Source organism: Purpureocillium lilacinum, assembly GCF_023168085.1.
Source record: "Purpureocillium lilacinum CBS 284.36 DNA, scaffold_1, whole genome shotgun sequence".
NCBI classification, from domain to species: Eukaryota; Fungi; Ascomycota; class Sordariomycetes; order Hypocreales; family Ophiocordycipitaceae; genus Purpureocillium; species Purpureocillium lilacinum.
Genome location: NW_027072111.1, coordinates 2,738,184 through 2,756,755, shown reverse-complemented (window position 1 = coordinate 2,756,755; position 18,572 = coordinate 2,738,184). Strand labels below are relative to the sequence as shown.

The window sequence follows — 18,572 nt, the reverse complement described above, 5'->3', positions numbered from 1 at the left end:
TGCTGCAGGCGCCCAGGAGTGCTTGACGCGCCCTCCACTCCTTCTCCGCTCACTGATGACGCCCGTGTACCCCAACCTGCCCGCACGGGCGGCGCCGCCATTGGCCCCTGAGACCCCTGACGCCCGTGCGCCATCGTCACTTTCACCCACTGCCAGTCTACTTGGCCGCTGTCATCTGTCTCTCCCACTCCCAATTCCCGTGCTCTCACTCGCACTCCCACCGCCGCAGTGACAGTCCTGTCCGGACCAACTACCGAGGCCGAATCGAGTAATCGTTTGGGCACCCTCGGTCGCGCTGCCAAGCCGCGGCACTTGCTGCCTGGCAGGCAATGGACCCCGTCTCGCTCACGGGGCTGGCCATCGGCGTCGCCTCGCTCGGCCTCCAGGTCTACACGGGCTGCATCCAGGGCACGCCTCACCGACGTCCACCCGCTCCGGCGACGCGCGCACGCTGACACTCCTCTCCCAGGCATCCAGCTGCTCGTCACGGCCCTCGGCTACGATGAAGAGTGCAAGTACCTCAACCTGCGCCTGCGCATGGAGCAGCAGCGCCTCTTCGCCTGGAGCGAGACATCGGGCCTGCTTGACCTTGACGCCAACAACCACGACAAGATCTTAGACTCCAACATCTTCAACTTGCACCGCCAGACCGTGCTCGACCTGCTCGTCCAGGTCCAATGTCTGTTTGATGAGTTCACCGCCCATCAACGCCGTCACAACAACCTCAAGCCCGTCCGCGATGACGACAATGTCCTCGCTTCACCCGACAAGGATGCCCGCCAGGCGAGCTTCCCCATGTCGCCTCGCAAGCGCGACTTCATCAAAAAGGCCATGGCCGGCCTGAAGCTCAAGTCAGAAGGCGGCTGGATGCGACTGCGCTGGGTCTCATTCGACAAGGAAGCTTTTGAGAAGCTGCTCGCCAAGTTCTCGGCTCTCAATGACAACATGACCAACATCCTCGACCACTCCCTCCAGGTCGAGATTCGCCACACCGTGCAGGACACCAACCGCGGCGTCCTCCTCCTGCACCACAAGGTCGCCGACTTGAGCCACCTTGTCCTAGCCCTCAAGTCACAGCTCGAAGCGGGGGGCCCGGGCATCCAGCGCACCGCCAGCCAGCTAGGCGTCCCTGTGTCTTCGACGCCCATGTCTAAGCTGGAGCGCGAAGCCAGCCTGAAAGCTCTCCTGCAGCTCTCAAATTTGGCCAAGTTCAAGGCCTTCAACGAAACAATTGACCCCAGGTCTGGGCTGGCACCGACCAAGGTGGATATTGCAGCATACCAGTTCCTCGACCTTGCGAGCCCAGCGCAGCCGCGCGACGTACAGGTTCCGCGAAGCCTCATCGAGCTGGATCCGGAGGTAGACGACTGGGAGACGCCCCGATGTGAGGCACTGTTGACGACGTCCGATGGCACCAAGAAGAAGGTCTGGATAGAGTGGAAAGACTACGACAGTGCCGGGCTGCATCCGGACTCACTATCAAAAAAGGACATTGTCGACCGCGTCCGCAAGCTGGCCTGTCTCCTGAACCACAGCCCCAAGCCTGAGGCATTCCGCACGCCACACTGCCTTGGTTTCTTCGACAAGGCCGACCCGGACACGCCTGACGAAGACGTCGATATTATCGATCGGCGGCTTGGACTCATCTTCGAGCGCCCTCATGACGACCAGCTGCATGCCTCCCTCCCGCCAGTATCGCTGCATGACCTGCTGCGGGACACGTCGGTTCGCAAGCCGCGCGTGACGGAGCGCGTACAGCTTGCCCACGCGCTTAGCAACTGCGTACTCTATCTGCATGCCGTGAACTGGCTGCACAAGGGCCTTCGCAGCCACAACGTGCTCTTCTTCCGCGCCCGCGGCGGAGGAGGTGTCGACTACAGCCGGCCGTACCTGTCTGGATTCGACTTTTCGCGACCAGGCGGCGCGGACGAAATGACCGACGCCCCAGGCGACGACGCCGAGCACGACCTCTACCGGCACCCGCGCACGCAGTCGAACCGACGCGGTGGCAAGAATGGCGACAAGGAGGAAGAGCGCGAGCGGTCCAAGAAGAGCTTCGACGTGTACAGCCTGGGCGTCGTCCTGGTGGAGCTGGCACACTGGCGGACAGTGGACGAGGTGCTTGCCATTGATATGCGCCGAGCGCGAGGCGACAAGGAGGTTGTACGGAGGGTTCGCCAACGGCTGCTGGAAGGGGGGCGCATCGCTGACTTGGGCGCGGAGATGGGCGAGAAGTACGAGGAGGCGACACGGGCGTGCCTGGCGGGAGGGGAGGCGCTTGGACTCAGAGAAGGAGACGACGAGACGGACGACGAAGTCGCGGAGCGGCTATCGATGAGATATTACGAGGACGTGGTCAAAAAGCTGGGCAGCATCGTTGTATAGAATGCGAGCGAGCTGAGTCTCAGTGTAAGTCAGCAGTATGTGTCCATCACAACGTGGCACAACATGGAAAAAGCACTGGTCGCCGTGTAAGCGCGGTTGTTATATTGATGCAACTGGCTCTGTCCTCCGAGTCTCTCATGCCGTCACCTTCTCTGCAATCGTGCCTTCAACGCCATACAACGTCCACCAACTCAAATTCGTCTGAAATCCTCGCCCGTGGTGCTCGCGCAGTTCGTCGTCGTCGTCCCAGCCGACCCCGCCGCTTAGCAGCAGCACTCGAGGCACTCGAAGCAGCACAGGCCCGCGCACATGCCGCAGCAGACGGCCTATTCAGTTTTGTCAGCAACGACTCTTTTCTTGCAGCAGCAGCAGCAGCATCACATCCTCAAGGGGCGTGTGGGCGCGCGCCCGTGGGTATAAACAGGGTGCGACTCACCTCGCCTTCGCCGCCGCCGCGCAGGCGCACCGAGTCGTCGGCCTTCATGGGCTCGACGGGACGCTACAGGTCGAAACCAGTCAGTTGGCGTCAAAACAAAAATAAACAAAAAAGAAGAAGCGAAGTTTCGGGGTAGGGTTTGTGTTGCTCTCAAGGGGGGGCTGGTAGGCGAGCTGGGGACGATGGCAGCGCGGTTGGTGCCGGCGATGGGGCCGGCGAGGCCGGCGACCGTCCGGCCGGGCCGTTCCACGCCAAGCATCGGCATGACGCTACGCCGCCGCAGCCAAGGCAATTCCCAACCCGCCCTTGTTCCGAGATAGACGACCTCAAACGGGTGCTGAACTGTAGGAGGATAGAACGGAAAACGAGGGTCTTCGCGTACCGGTTGCTCGGAGCTGGTTCGGGATTCCGTCGTGGTCGGGAGAGCGGCGGCCGGGGCCGGCTCCTGGGGCATCTGCTGCTGCTCGACGGGCATGATGGCTGTTGCGAGCGTTTCCTTGCGTTTCGCGGACGAGAGGAGGAAAGAGGATAGATGGACAGGGTTGCAGCGGAGTATTATGGGTGCGCGCGTGTTTTGGGGTATCACAGAAAGCACTGAGCAAAGAGAGAGAGGGGGAGAAAAGGGTGGGAAGGGGGAAAGAGGAGGAGGAGGACCAGGGACGGGCAAGCGCGCAGAGCAGAGCTGGGCCGGGTCACTTATAAGAATGGACGTCGCACGGCTGGAGTGCGACGTCACGGCACGCTCCTGGGTGGCAGTAGATCACGGCATGGATGTACATACGTACGTACATGAGTACCTACCCATCTAATACCTACGTACTGTACTCGCAGCTTGATACGCGGGCGCCGGCCGAGGGTGGACGACAACACATGGGAGGGAAGAGAGGCACAAATGCGAGCGCACCAGTGCCCAGGGCCACAGGGCCTCAGGGGTCCCCCCGTCCGCGGCGGGCCGGGCTGGGCCTCGTCGTTGTGTGGTCGGCGGTCGCAAGTGTTGTGGCGCCCGGCACGGGACAGCCGAGCGGGCTGGGGTTCTTTGGTGGAGGGGTGGTGCGTGTCGAGGTGTGTGTGTGTGTGAATGTGGGCGTGCGTGTCTGCTTCGTGTGCCATGTCAGCGGCTGTTGGGACGTGCTTGGTGCTGTGGCTGCTGATGATATCGCTGCTGATGGTCTTTGCAGTCGCTAGTCGACGCAGGCTTGCTGCCAGCCGCGCCGTCTGGGTGTCACCGGACGAAACGGGACCGGGCGGTTTCTTGGGCTCAGGAACGGATGATGGTGGCGGCCGTGAGGTACGGTCGGTGCTGGCTGACACGGGAGGGCTGCGCGCGGCATGTCACAGGGCCCCTGTGGCCCAACTGCTGCGGTAGGTCCGTGGTCTGGATTCTTGAAAGTGAGGCATCACGAGTCCATGCCCTTGTCTCTCGCTCTTGATCACATTCACAGCACATTCACTCATCTATCCAGTCATACACAAGGGCGATGTGTACATGAATTTTCTGCTCTGCCGCGGCACCCATGGGAATCTTGGAAGAGACTGAATGAGCGCCTTCAGCAATCGTCTTTGTTGTCCATCATCCATTTCATGCAAACCCCCACCGCCCGCTCCGCCTCTACCTGCGTAGGTGCCCAGTGCCCACCGCTGCCAACGAGGCCCACTGCTCTCGGAACATCGGCATCGGCAACGCCTCACCCCTTTCCTCATTGCGCCCTGGCGTCATCCCGCTTTTCCGGGCCCCTGGCGCTTCGACTTACACCTATGGCCGGGGCACGGCAAGGCACGGGCACTTCCCGTCAGGCACGGCGCGCCCGCGGCGAGGCTGTGCAATGCGTTGCAGGGCCCTTGGCTGCTGCTGCGCTGCGCTGTGCTGTGCTGTCGTGCTCTCCAGCGGCCGTGATTAGCTGCAGGCGTTTGATTGCGATGGATGGCTGTCGCGCCGTGCGTGCTATGGGTTGGTGGTGTCCGTGGCGCAGGGGAGGGCCGGCGGGAACGATTGGCGATGCAGACAGAGGCTCGCGGGAAGTTCCCCTTCAAAGGCAAGGCACGGTGCGAGTCGTCTCCCGGAGCGTGTATCATCCCTCGGAGAACGCCCCTTCTCTGGTGGCGTCGTGCCGAATGAGGTCACTAGATTCGAGTCTCGGTGACGCATTCAGTGGTTGCTGCTGTGGATTCAATGACACGAGAGCCGCGCACGAATGCGCAGTCCGATTACTATCCACGAGGTCCGTACTGCAGCCGTCTCGCCAATACCCCGAAGGGACGACAAGCTACTGCGTATGGTGGCCTGCAGGCGCAAAGTATGTTGTTGTAGATACGAGGTCCATCGCGGAGAAAACCTGCGGGATTGGTGCTACTTCGGAGTCGGCTCGCAACTATGCATAAGAAACCGTATTAACGTTGCGACTGCCGATGCATCCTCCTACTCAAGACTCGGAATGTTGAGGATGCTGGCTATATCCCAGTTCAGAAAGTCGTCCTGCAGCTTTCTCATCAGCACGCGTGTTCTAGCCACACGAAGCACCTGGAGAATCACGAAGGTGAATAAGACTCACCAGAGATATTGAGTCGACGGCCGAGGGCGCGGCTTCCTCCTGGCGATTTTCCTCTGCATGGCCGTTCTCATCCATACCAGCAAGCCAGGGATGCGCCTCCTGGACAAGTCGTGCGCATTCCTGCAGGCTCTCGCTGAGCGCATTAAAGACGGCTCTCTTCGGATCTCGTCCCTCCTCGATGGCGCGAAATTGGGCCAGGAATGACGCCATGAAGTTGAAGCTCTTGAGGCTGACGCTCCCGTCGCGGATATGCCCGCGCGTCAGCTCCATGATGTTCCCTAGCACTGAGGCCACCCGCGCTCTCGACGCTGCCAGCAGCTCGTCCAAGCCGCCGACACCTCGCCCCGTCGGCCCCTCCTCTTCCAACACCAGGAACGTTTCCAAGCAAAGAACGAGCACGACAGGTAGCGAGATCGGGCCTCTGAAGGAGCCTCGCCCTTTCTCTGCAAGAAGTTGCAACTCGATCGAGCCATGTTCAGTAGCGTACGAGGCAATGACGAGCGCAGATTCTGTGCACATCTTGCGCGCCAGGTAGTACCGTGAGTCGACCCGAGACTTGACCATCCACGGCTGCAGGAGCATAAGTATGTACCTGTGGAAGACCATGTCCACATAACACGAGTGGAAGCTCTCGCGTCTGTTAGACCGTGGCTTGCTCAGTCCTTGCGTAAAAGCTACCACGTCACGAGCCTCGGCCCTTAGCTCGTTCGCGAGCAGTATCGCTTCGTCATAGCTTGGGCCCTTGATGCCGTTCACCAAGCGTGCCACTCGGAGGCGGAGCGGCAGCGATTCGAAAAGTCTACTCTGCAGATCTTCTCCTGCTTCCCCGGGCGGCCGCGGTGCGGGAGCGTCAAAGTCCTCTGTGGAAACCAAGATCGGGGTCGCGGTGTCGAGGTGGGCTTGGACAGTGAGCTCGAGTGTCGCCGCCCAGAGCCTCTTGCGAGCCTCCCCTTCCGACGGTGTGATCCCTTGCAACTTGGCAGGATCGCGATGTAGGCCCATGGACATTGCAGCAGACACGAGCGACCCCGCTGATATCCATGTCAGGCCAGCCGCGTGACGCGTGGTCTGTTTGGCTAATAGCAGCAAGCAAAAGACTCGGAGCCCTTCTAGGCTCATCGTCTCTTTTTCTCGCTGCCCCGTGAGCCAACTTTGGGCGAGGCGGATCCAATATTGCGAGGCTTCCTCCACGTGCAATTCGTCGCAGATATTCGGGCTAAGGGCACCGCCGAGAGCCAGCATCAGTCCCAGCTTCATCAAGAACGAGTCGGGTAGATCCTTTGCCGCACCGGTCGCTGAATGCGTCTCATGAAGGCGAATATGCAGATTCTTCGCCTCGGCCCATATTGACTCCTGTCCCTGCACAATCCTGTACAGGGGATCGAAGAAGTCCCAGTAGCGGTTGAGTAGTTTTTCGCACCCAGTCCATGGCGGGAGCGATTGCAGAAAGTCTGATCGCAAGTCACCGGCACCGCTGGGTTCGTTTTGGGCACTTCGTGCCTTGACGGCTTTTCGCATTGTTCTCAGTCTGAGGAACAGTTTCATGATGTCTGGCACGGCAGCCCCATTACCGCGAAGCTCAAAGTCTGCACCATTGCCGTCAAACATTCCTTCGGTGGGCTGCTCAATGAAGCTGGCGGTTAGCATCCTTGCTGCTTGCGATGTGAAGAGGTCTCGCAGACGTACCAATGCCTGGGCAATGTACATCCAATGGCCGGGCCCAAAGAGCCGAGTCTTGTCCGGAGTGCTCCTCAACAACAGCCTAGGCCGTACAGGGCTGGGCTCTTTTGGGACGTACTGATGGCCAGTCTCTCGTCGGTCCAACAGGCGCTCCAGCCTGTCGATGCGTGCGGCCAGGTTATCCGCACCATCACCAGTGAGAACGCTGGTGCTGACACGTGCTTGGTTCGGATGGAACTCGGTATCGCTTTCCAAACTTACTGCGGATCTCGCATTGAGGCTGCCGTTGTTTTCCTCTGATCGGTAGACGCAGTCGACTTTACTCCTCGACCGTTTACACGGTCCACACGGGAGGCCCTGGTCGCAGCGGACCTTGCGCGTCCGGCATGCCTCGCACGACGTGGCTGGGCGTCTGCGCTTGCGAGGCGAGTCCGTGCGGCCGTGTAGTCGCTCCGCCGATCGTTTTGCATTGCTCGACGACATGATGGGCTCAGACAGTAGAAGAAGGCTTTAGTTGTGAGAAGGTCGGGAAATTGGGAATAAGCCGAAAATCGCGTTAATTTTCCGAGTCCGGGCTTTGTGTCCCCGACCCCGAAAACACTAGTGGGGCGGTCTCACCAGCTCCTTCCCCAGTCTTGCTCCACTGTCTTGTCTCACTGGTCAGCGGCCGGACACTGATTTGGCGGAGCGTGCAAGCTTCGGCGCCAATGCCGTTGTTGATTGTTCGGCCAAATCGCCCGCGGAGTCGGGGATAGGAGCACCGATTTTTGCATGGCCGTAGGCGTTCAGAACAGTATAAAAGATCCAGCCGTTGACCATGTTGGCGTTGATGATATCAAGATTCAACAGCCGTACCGTTAAATCATCATGCCCATCAACAATTCAAGCCAGGAGGCGAGGTCCCTTGGAGACAGCCTCGATGCACTTGCGCAGCAGCTCAACGCCACAGCCGAAGCCATCCGCAGCTGTACCACATCGCTAGATGACCTCGACGATGAGCGCGCCCGTGTTGTAAACGCAGCAGAGGCGCTACTCAAGGACATCAACCCGGCGGATCCCGTCATGACTTCCATGATATCCATGGTTCAATTCACGGCCATCCGTCTTTTCGTCGGTTGGAAAGCGTTTGACATTATGGCCTCTGCTGGGACCATTTCTGTCGCAGACCTTGCGGGAAAGCTCGACGCAGACGTGTCCCTCATTCGTAGGCGCCCTTCGTCCAAGTTGTTCAACAAGAACTTACGGGAGTTCAGGTCGCCTCACTGGCATTCTCACATCCACCGGGGTCCTGAAGCAACTCGACAACGACAGCTTGTCGATGACGCCGGCCAGCACGTCCTTTGTTTCGTCTAGTCCCCTCAGCGCCCTCATCATGATGGGGTGAGTAAGCTCGAGTCGAGTGCCAAGTTGAACCTCGTTGACCAGAGTCAAACAAGCTTCGACGACCACCTGAAGGCGCTGCATTCGACGCCGGCCTACTTCGATCAGTACGGGCGCAAGGAACCCACGGGGAGATACGACACGATCCACGCATTTGCTGCTGGTGACCCGAAGCTCACAGTCTGGGAGCATACGAACCGAGACCCGGTGAAGAAGTCCTACTTCATGACAGCCATGATGGCCATGGCCAGCCGGATGCCCACGACCGGTTCATACAACTTCGCCTGGGTCCTCGACAAGATGCACGAGGCGCCTGACAGGGCTCTGGTCGTCGACGTCGGGGGCGGTAAGGGCCATGCGCTGCAGGCTATCCAGAAGGTCACGCCAGGCCTGCCCATGAGTCGCTGTGTCGTCGAGGACCTGCAGGCGGTTGTCGATGAAGCCAAAAAGACGGCTACTGGTGAGCTCGCAGACGCACAATATGTTTCCATGGACTTCCACTCGGAACAGCCCGTAAAAGGTATGTCATCGACGTTTTTACCACGTAGTATCATTAGGAGTGTTGTCGAGTTGCTGACCTCGTCAGGCGCCTGCATCTATTACATCCGCAGGTGTCTCCATGATTACGGCGACGACGTCTGCGTGGAGATCCTGCAGCAGCTTCGTGATGCCATGGTCGAGGATAGCCGAGTGCTCATTGTAGAGCAGGTTTTGAGCGATCCGCCGCTGCCAATGGCTGCTGCCACGGACATTTATATGGCGACAATTGGAGGTAAGGAGAGGACACTGCAGGGCTTTGGTGAGATTGCGACTCGCGCTGGGCTGGCCATTGTAAAAGTGCACCCTGCGCTTGGGTCGGATGTCGCTGTGATTGAATGCCGAAAGACGGAATGAAGCTTTTAGAAAGGAATGGCCAAAATGATCAATAGCTCACTTCCTCACTCAATCATATCATTAAAGGTGCGAGCACCGATGGTGTAGAGAAGGCTGAGATAAAAACAACGGCCACAAGATCTGAGGCTCAGGGTAGCTCAGTTTAAAGCGGTGGTGGAGCTGTTTGCGCGTGCTGACTTAGCCAAATCGACAATTGCCCTTTTCGGTTGGCGGGGCCCTTGCCAACGCACAACAGGGCCCCACAAGGCGGCGGGCGCGGGCGTCATCATTGGCGGATTGACCAGGGTCTGGCTCGTCACCCCGCGCAACCGCGCCAGTGCAGCTGGACAAGCACCTCAGCGCCTGGGAGAGGAGCGGCAGCCCGGGGCCACCTGCCTGTCGGCTGGTGGGATTCGTCATACGTCTCACAGGCGCGGCCGGAAAACATCTTTCTCCTGAAGACATCTCGTGCCTGTCTCTCCGACTTGGCAAACTGTTCTGCGATACATACTTGCCCATCGTTCTCTGGACGCGGCACATACCGACGTAAACTTTGGAAACGGGACGCCAGCGGGTCTATCCGTTTCAACCACCAGCAGATAGCGGTCACGCCCACCTTCGATCCCACGCCGTCGTTGCTGCCGCATTCCAACGAAGCGATCCGGGGCCGCATTCCAGTCGGCGAGCCACTCGAACCCTCAGCCCTACGGGCAGACAAACCGAATCGATATCTCGGTCGCAAATAGTCTCACAGTATCGGCCGGACTGAACTACAACCGGCACAGTCGTCGCCGTCATGGCGCCGACTCCCGACGAGCTCTCGGCGCCTGGCGCCGTGAGCTACGACTCCAACACAATGAGCGTCGGCGATGGCACATGGGACTTCACCAAGAACAGCTTTCTGCTGCCCAACTTACAAGGCCTCAACTTTGAGACCATGCGTTATAATGGTTAGTTGGGCGGCGATACCCATTGTTGCTGCTGGTCCGGCAGCATCGTGTTTTCCACAGCTCATATTGCTCCCAGGCATGGCAAACAGATTCAGGACCCTGGATCAGTACCACCGCATCGTTCTCGCGCACGGTATCATGGCGGCAATCGTCTTCCTCCTCCTCGTCCCGGTATCCGTCATGATGGCGCGCTTCTACTCAAGCCGGCCGGGCTACGCAATCGCATATCACGCGCAGATACATGTCTTTGCCGGCTTGATGGTCCTCGTCGTATTCATTCTGGGCTTCTTCGCCGTGGGCCCAGAGCGCAACCTGACGAACCCGCACCACGGTATCGGCGTCGCCATTTTCGTCATGTTCATCCTCCAGCTTGTTGGCGGTCGACTCGTCCGCCACATCACCAAGCTCCGATCGCTTCGCATCATGATTCATCAATGGTCTGGGCGTGCCATTGCCCTCCTCGGCATCGTTCAGGTGCCTCTGGGGCTTACACTCTACGGCTCGCCGAAATACCTCTTCATCCTCTACGCCTTGTGGATGACCTTTCTTCTTGTCGTGTACTTCTTCCTGAGCTGGAGGTCTGCAGGTCGCCGCGAGCTTTACATGGGCGGAGCCAGGTCCGAGGGGGGTCGAACCCGCATTACAGAGTCTGAATTCTTCTCCGATGCCGATCCTAAGCAGCACAAAGGCGGATGGTCGAAGTGGCTAGGGCCCCTGGCCGCTGGTGCTGGCATTTGGGCTCTGCTGCGAGGACGCAAGAAGGACCGAGACCGCGCCCGCTCACGAAGTCGGAGCAGATCGAGGTCATCTTTTAGCCGCAGCCGAGCACCAGAGGTCATGTCTTCACGACGCGGCTCCGGCACCTATCTAACCGAGAAGTATTCTGAGCTTCCGCCAGAGAAAAGCGGTGGCGGCGGCTTCATGAAGGTCTTGGGCGGTGCGGCAGCTGCCATTGGGGCGGGCAAGCTTGTGTCAGGATTCATGAACCGACGGCGCGACAGGCGTGACGAAGAGTACTCGGCCGTTTCGACCGAGACTCCCAGACGTTATCGATCGGGACGAGGGGCGCCGACGATGACGGAATTGAGCAGTGAGGTCACCGACGACTACACGAGGGATCCGCGAGACGCTACGCAAACCTCTCTTCTGCCTCCCTCGGCGAACCGAGGCGGCATGACAGCTGGCATGGCAGCTGGCAGGAGCGCCGTTGACAGCAGAGACCCCCGACGACCGACGACCCCTCGACCAATGCACGCCCGCGGGCACTCGGGTCACGACTTTGAGGATTCAGATTATTCATCCTACGTGAGCCCGTCGCGCCGCCCAGTTGACGGCAAGGGAGGCGGTGGTGGGTTCGCCAAGGGCATCCTTGGGGGACTCGGCATGGGATGGTTTGCCAAGAAGATGGCGGACAGACGGGCGAAGAAGGAGGAAGACAGGCTGCGAGAAGAGGAGGACATGCGCTCCGGAACGCAGGTCTCACGCTTCACCGGGGACGGGTATCCGTCACCCACGCGAAAAAGCTCGCGCCGTCCCGCACCCGTCAGGCGGCCGACCGGTTACGCCAGAGGCGGGACCGAAATCTCAGATGTCACCGAGTCGTCAATAGACTCGCGGCCAGCTGCTGGGACGTACGGTGCGCCCATGCCGCCAGCAGCCGGCTACCCGCCAGCGCCTCCTGGGGGCCCTGGCAGCCATTCGAGACAGCACGTGGAGCCAGTGTCGATGCCTGCAATGCCCCCAGATCCCCACGGAGTCTTGCACTCGGAGGCAGAGGGATCCTTCCTGTCTTCCGGAGGGGATAGCCGCCCACCACAACGACGAGCATCATCCCGTCGGCGGAGAGCCGGCGATAGGGCTGCAGCAGCGGCAGCAGCACGAGCCGGAAGTCTCGCCGCGGACGAGGGGCATTCGCATCTTGACGAGCGGCAAAGATATGGCTCGCCGCAAAGTCAGCCGGTCAGCGTCAAGCTGAAGGTCCACGACGATCGCGACAGGAACGTGACGTTGCGGCGACTGACGGAGGAGGAGGCCGCGGCAGCGCGGGGCCCAAGAAGCCGTGGAGATTCGGAGAGCAGCCTTTCGGGGCTTGAGTCGCCAAGCTATGGAAGGGGCTACCGGAGAGATTCGAGCCAGCGAAGGATGGAACGGGCAGCCGAGCGGGCGGCAGAGAGGAGGGCAGCAGCGGCAGCAGCATCAGACGACAAGCTGGCACCCCTTTCACCGCCGAACCCGGCATTCGCGAAGGGCGGCAGGAAGACCAAGGACTCCGCGTACTACTCTGGACAGCCAGGCCCATCGGGGACAGCGCCGGTCGCTGGGCAGACTGTGTCGAGCTTGGGCAGCCCGGAGAGCCACGGTACATGGAGCGCCATGAGTATGTCTCCGGGCGGCCCGGACAAGGGGCCCGAGTCTGTAGCCGCCGACGATAGGAGACGGCGACGAAGACAGGAAAGGCGCGCGGCGAGCAGCACGACGCGGCCGTCGGGTGTGGACATGTTTGACTAGCAATTTGGGTTGGGTTAATGGAGCAACTGATGAGCAACTCCCTGGATCCAAAGTGGTTGGATTTGCGGAAGCTTGCGTTGCGCATGACGACTTGGCGTTCGAGGCGATGCTTTTGCGAAGGATGGCTCTGTGACGGCCCGGTGTACATACATCACAGAGCCACATCAGAGGGAGGGACGTGGAAACGGAGCGGGACTGTCGGGAGGATTATGACGCGAACGAGGACGATCATGTATGGACGCGACAAAAGTGTACAATTGAACGGAATTGATGATGTGAAGACGAGGCCTTGACCTATTTTCCTAAATTTGTGATGCAATTCATATGTTCACGACACTCTAGCTGTAGGGAAAGGTGTAGTATGTTGCGCTGCGTGGTGGTGCAGGAAAGAATGGAGATGTTCGCCGGAGCGAGCATGTCACCAGAATTCCAACGTCCGGCCGACACTAAACTCTGCCGCCAACATCCCAAGTTCCACCTCCCCCACTCCCTCGCTGGACCAAGCTTCCCCAAAGGCCAGCAGGTCCACAGGCCACACAAACTTCTGGCCTCGACATTCACGTCCAGCCAACACACTCTTTTTTCCAAGTGCACCTTTCTCTTCTGTTCTTTTTGTCATATTCTCCCACCATTTCCTCAATCTGCGAGCCCCAGAGCGACCAATGGCTCTGGGCTCGACCGCCACCCGCCGATAAACGATGCCGCCGCGCAACAGCCCCAAGCCCAAGGGCAAGACGCGAGACTCGACGCCGCAAGCGCAGCCCGCCACAGACTACAAGGCCATAGCCGAGCAATGGGCCCAGGCGAAGCGGGCGAAGGAGGAGGCAGACGCTGAGGCCGCAGCGGCCGGCCTTCTGACAGAGCGGGAGCGGGCCGCCGCGCTGGAGAGGCGTCGCGAGGAGCTCAACGTGCAGCGACGCAAGTCGTACGAGCGGCGCTGGCGCTGGACGGTTGCCTTTTGGGTGTGGCTGCTGGTGATCCATGCGGTCGGCGTCTGGCTCTTCACCGGCGGCTTCCTCCTGACGCGGCTCGTGCTCGAGGACAAGTCCAATTGCACAGCGCCGCCCATCGACAGCAAGCTCGCGCCGCTGAGCGCCGACGGCGGATGCTGGCACCCCAAGACGTTCGACCGAGCCGTCGTCGTCATAATCGATGCCCTGCGATACGACTTTACGGTCCCCGAGCGCGACGCGAGCAAGGTGCACGAGTTCCATAACGCGTTTCCCTTCCTCCACGAGACGGCCGTGGCGTCGCCGCGCAACGCGTTCCTGCGGCCCTTCATCGCCGACCCGCCGACCACGACGCTGCAGCGGCTCAAGGGCCTGACCACGGGGACGCTGCCGACATTTATCGACGCGGGCAGCAACTTTGCTGGCACGGCCATCGACGAGGATAACCTGCTTCTGCAGCTGCGCAATTCTGGCAAGAAGATTGCGCATCTAGGCGACGACACGTGGTGGGCGCTGTTCCCGGACTACTTTGAGCCTAACATTTCCAAGGCGTACGACAGCTTCAACGTCTGGGACCTGCACACCGTCGACAATGGCGTCATCGACAACATCTTTCCGCTGCTAGAGACAAAGGCCAAGGGCGACTGGGATTTGCTTATCGGCCACTGCCTGGGCGTCGATCATGCCGGACACCGATACGGGCCGGACCATCCGGCCATGAACGCCAAGCTGCGACAGATGGACGACTTTGTCCGCAAGCTCGTTGCATCAATCGACGACGACACGCTCTTGGTGGTTATGGGCGACCATGGCATGGACGGCAAGGGTGACCATGGCGGAGAAAGCGACGATGAGGTCGAGGCGGCGCTGTGGATGTACTCGAAGAGACCCGTCTTTGGCCGGACGCTCCCAGAGTACGCGACGCCTCCGGCTACGGCCAAGATTCGCTCCGTCAACCAGATCGACCTTGTGCCGACGCTGGCTCTGCTGCTCGGCATCCCGATCCCGTACAACAACCTCGGCCACCCCATCGAGGAGGCATTTGCAGGCCCCAAGGGCAACGACTGGTCCAACCTGGCCGCCGTCTCACGCATGGCATCTGCCGGCATCGAGCGGTACCAGAAGAAGTACTTTGACGCTCGCGGCATCTCGCAGGGCTCTGCCCCTGGGTCCCCTAATGCTCTGTGGACAAGCGCCAACGCGGGCGGCATGTCCCCTCAGGACACGTACAGGGCGTTTGCCAGGTTCCAGGAAGAGACCCTACATGTGTGCAAGGACCTCTGGGCGCGATTCGATGTCCCGCGCATGGTTGCTGGCGTCGTCGTCACCGCGGCCGGCGTGCTGCTGCTCGTCATGTACGCCTCTCGAAGCGACGACGATGAATACATCGTCATGAACGACGTGGAGCTCGACTACGCGGAGAAGCAGCTCGAGTTGATTGACTTCAAGGGCCAGGTTGAGCCTCACGTCGATCAGTACTACCACCGGGATATGCTGCGTGGTCTGTGGAGTGCTCGCTTCCTGCTCATTATCGGCACGCTCATTTTCGCGGCCGTGTACCGCCAACAGCCGATGGACGGGCTTGCGGCTCTAGTCATGCTCCTCATGGTGACGTCGGTTGGGGCATCCATACACGACTGCGGGAAGACTCTCATCAACCTCCTGCCGCGCAACTTTTGGGGCTGGCTGTCGGTGGTCTTTACTCTCAGCCACTCGATCGGGTTCGCGTCCAACTCATATACCATTTGGGAAGACTCGATTCTCCTCTTCTTCATCGCCACGTTTGGTGTGGCTTCTATAATCGCCTCGTTCCGCATCGAGTCCAAGGTGAACCGCACCATGGCCATCTACCACTCGATTGCTTTTATCGTGCTTGGCCGGCTGGCCTCCTACTCCAAGCTCTGCCGCGAGGAGCAGATGCCATACTGCACGTCTACCTACTACGCTTCCGTCACATCATCCACCTCTGCAACTTGGCAGCTCGCCATCCCTTTTCTTGTTTTCATCGCCCTCCCTTCCATCATCAAGTCTTTTCTCGTGCCCACACGGTCGTATGAGGGCCTGGCACCGACGTGGATCGGCTACGTGTTCAGAGTCGGGCTCTTGATGTCGGCGGTGTACTGGGTCATCGATGCCGCCGACAATGGTGACTGGCTGGCCGGCAAGCTCCCCGAGAAGACGCTCAAGACGATTGGCGTCTATACTGCTCAGCTGGGCCTGGCGCTCGCCCTCGTCGCCGGTACCACCGCTTTCGTGTGGGCGCCGCCCTGCGTTTCGATCGTGTCGACTACATCACGAACAGGCCAGGCGCGCGTCGCCATCCTGGGGTATGCCAACGCCATGGGCGCGCGATACCTCATGCTGCCGCTTAACATCCTCGGCGCCTGTCTCCTGCTCTCCAAGCCAATGGGCTCCGGCGCCTTGGCGCTCATGCTCTGGCAGGTGCTCTCGCTCGTCGAGGTTCTCGACCTCAACGGCCTAAAGACTGAAACCATCGGCCCTATCATGCTAGCCGTGCTGGGCAACTTTTACTTCTTCAAGACGGGCCACCAGGCCGTCCTGTCGAGCATACAGTGGGACAGCGCCTTCATCCCTCTCTTCACCATCCGCTACCCCTGGACGCCGCTCGTCGTCGTGCTCAACACGTTTGCAGGCCAGATCCTCGCCGCGGCATGCGTCCCGCTCATCGCCCTGTGGAAGACGGGGCCCAAGCAAAAGGGCGTGCTCGAGACGGTGGCGCGCGCGGCGGGCGTCTTCGTCGCGTACTTTGCCGTCGAGGCCCTCGCCACCATGAGCTGGGCCGGTTGGCTGCGGCGCCACCTCATGCTGTACCGCGTCTTCAACCCGAGGTTCATGCTCGCGGCGGTGCTGCTCCTTGTGCTCGACCTCGTGGTCATTGTGGTGACGCTGACGGGCGTGCGGAGCAACACGCTTTCCATTAGCGAGGTGTTTGGCTGGGCGGATTAGCGGGCGCGTGCCTGGCTGTCCGTTTAGACCTCGCGTGTATAATGTGCTCTGTTTTGGCGTTGGGGAGTGTGCGATATGGATGGGGCGGCGAGAGCTGCCGCGTTGGTGGGAGAGGAGGAGGAGGAGGCATGCTTTGTATGTTCTGATAGACTTGGATATCCGTCTTGTGCTTTAATTGAGCACTTCTAAAATGTACGAGGTGCCTACTATACGTCCCCGTCTGTGTGTATGAGGACATGTCACTCCCTCTCCATCTCCGCCGTCCCCTTGACTGCCAGCCCCCCATCCGGCCCCTCCACCCACACGTCCCAACTGCCAGCGGCATCGGCAGGCCGACGCACACACACCGTCATCCGCTCGTCGACGTACAGCGGCGCGTAGTTTCTGTACGCGATGCGCCGCACCTTGCCGACCGGTGCACTGCCGCCGCCGCTTCTACTACCACCACTGCTGTTGAGCGGACTGCTATTGTCACCGCTGCCGTCGCTGGCGCTCTGCTCAGCCAGCGCGCGCAGCATGAGCGCGAGCGTGAGGGGCCCGTGGACGAGCAGGCCGCGGTGGCCGTCCGTGCCGCGCGCGTACCCCGTGTCGAGGTGGATGGCGTGCGCGTTGAACGTCAGGGCGGAGAAGTGGAAGAGGTGCGTGGGCGTGGGGGTGAGGGAGATGGAGTAGCTCGCGGGATGGGGGACTGTGAGAGGAGATGTTAGAACCAGGTGAGCGTTGTATCAGTGTCTTGCTCATCCTGCACGGTTTCTTTTCTCATCTCCTCGCATCACCGCGTGGCGTGCGGTTGGATGGACAAGTAAGAGGTTGCGAGGATGGAAGAAGGGGGGATAAGGAAGGGGAACGTGAGTACGCACACTTGATCGGCCGTCGCGGCGCCGCCGCTGCTTGTGTTCCCGCGCCCTCCTCCTCATTGCGCATAAACACCAACGTCCTCCGCTCCTCAATATCCCACTCGCGAGCCCCTCCCTCATGACCAAGCCCATACCGCCGCCACACATCCACAAACACCTTCTCCGCGCCCGCCACGCCCTTGACGTCCACGCGCTCGACGCGCTCCTCGCACGCCCACGCCCGCCCGTCCAGCAGCAGCCTCTCGCGCCACCTCGGCGAAAAGACCACCTCGCCGCCGGCCCACATGCGGCGCGCGAAGGGCCCGCCGGGGCCGTGGTCCGGGTCCGCGCCGTCGGCGGCGAGGCGCGAGGGAGGGGTCTGGATGGGGAAGTAGACGAGGTGGTGGCCCTGGGGGAGGGGCGGAGGGGGGTGCTGGATGATGGGGGAGGATGATGATGGTGGTGGTGACGGCGGTGCTGAGGACGGTGTGAGCAGATCGGAGAGCGTCGTGGTGAGGAGGTGCGACGGCATGGGCACGAGGTAGTCGGGTATGAACTTGGCGGGCCGGCGCGGGAGGCCGTCCACGCCAGCAGCGAGTGCTTCGGCCGCGGCGGTGCTGCTACCGTGTCGGCGACTCGACGTCGCGACGACGCGCCGCGTGGTCCTGAAGGTGCGGCACGTACGGCACGCGGTGCCGAGCAGGGCGAGCCCCGGGCTCACCACTCCCCGTTCCATGTTGAGAACCCCCGAAGCGCGATGCGATGAGCTGGCCGCCTCGGCGAGGCTCGTGGCATGTGGCCGGGATCTTGACCAGGTCGCTGGAGGGAAAGGCTGCGGCCGGACTGGCCCCCCAATGCGCGAGGCCTTGAGAGATATGATGATGGCGGGGCTGTTGAGTTTGCGAGCCTGAGCCGGTGATGGTTTGCGGTTGTTTGTGACTTGCCCGTTCCGTGTCGGTGTTGGTGAGGTTGGACCCCTGGAGGTCGGCGGTTGGCGGTTGAAGAAGTGGAGAACTGCTCAAGCTCCGAGGTCGTGGGCTCTACGTAATTGCTGATGA

The 18,572-nt window shown here is 60.8% G+C and overlaps 6 protein-coding genes across 6 annotated transcripts; 3 read left to right on the top strand and 3 right to left on the bottom strand.

Annotated features, from left to right (window-relative positions):
• Positions 1-329: 329 nt before the first annotated feature.
• Positions 330-2,385, top strand: PLICBS_000554 (uncharacterized protein; the record flags this gene model as incomplete). Its single annotated transcript, XM_018318432.1, has 2 exons — positions 330-423; positions 470-2,385. The coding sequence occupies 2 exons, from the start codon at positions 330-332 to the stop codon at positions 2,383-2,385; spliced, it is 2,010 nt and encodes a 669-aa protein (XP_018183957.1).
• A 263-nt stretch (positions 2,386-2,648) lies between these two features.
• Positions 2,649-3,296, bottom strand: PLICBS_000553 (uncharacterized protein; the record flags this gene model as incomplete). Its single annotated transcript, XM_065599620.1, has 3 exons — positions 2,649-2,711; positions 2,822-2,884; positions 3,204-3,296. 3 exons carry the CDS (start codon positions 3,294-3,296, stop codon positions 2,649-2,651), a joined length of 219 nt encoding a protein of 72 aa, XP_065455692.1.
• Positions 3,297-5,237: 1,941 nt separating this feature from the next.
• PLICBS_000552 (uncharacterized protein) lies at positions 5,238-7,533 on the bottom strand (the record flags this gene model as incomplete). The annotated part of the gene is made up of 2 exons (XM_065599619.1): positions 5,238-5,294; positions 5,371-7,533. 2 exons carry the CDS (start codon positions 7,531-7,533, stop codon positions 5,238-5,240), a joined length of 2,220 nt encoding a protein of 739 aa, XP_065455691.1.
• Positions 7,534-7,917: 384 nt separating this feature from the next.
• On the top strand, positions 7,918-12,761 carry PLICBS_000551 (uncharacterized protein; the record flags this gene model as incomplete). The annotated part of the gene is made up of 6 exons (XM_018318434.1): positions 7,918-8,254; positions 8,304-8,430; positions 8,487-8,950; positions 9,017-9,202; positions 10,089-10,253; positions 10,330-12,761. 6 exons carry the CDS (start codon positions 7,918-7,920, stop codon positions 12,759-12,761), a joined length of 3,711 nt encoding a protein of 1,236 aa, XP_018183959.1.
• A 698-nt stretch (positions 12,762-13,459) lies between these two features.
• On the top strand, positions 13,460-16,678 carry PLICBS_000550 (mannose-ethanolamine phosphotransferase gpi13; the record flags this gene model as incomplete). Its single annotated transcript, XM_018318435.2, has 1 exon — positions 13,460-16,678. One exon carries the CDS (start codon positions 13,460-13,462, stop codon positions 16,676-16,678), a length of 3,219 nt encoding a protein of 1,072 aa, XP_018183960.2.
• Positions 16,679-16,917: 239 nt separating this feature from the next.
• Positions 16,918-18,250, bottom strand: PLICBS_000549 (uncharacterized protein; the record flags this gene model as incomplete). Its single annotated transcript, XM_065599618.1, has 2 exons — positions 16,918-17,366; positions 17,539-18,250. The coding sequence occupies 2 exons, from the start codon at positions 18,248-18,250 to the stop codon at positions 16,918-16,920; spliced, it is 1,161 nt and encodes a 386-aa protein (XP_065455690.1).
• Between the last annotated feature and the right edge of the window lie 322 nt (positions 18,251-18,572).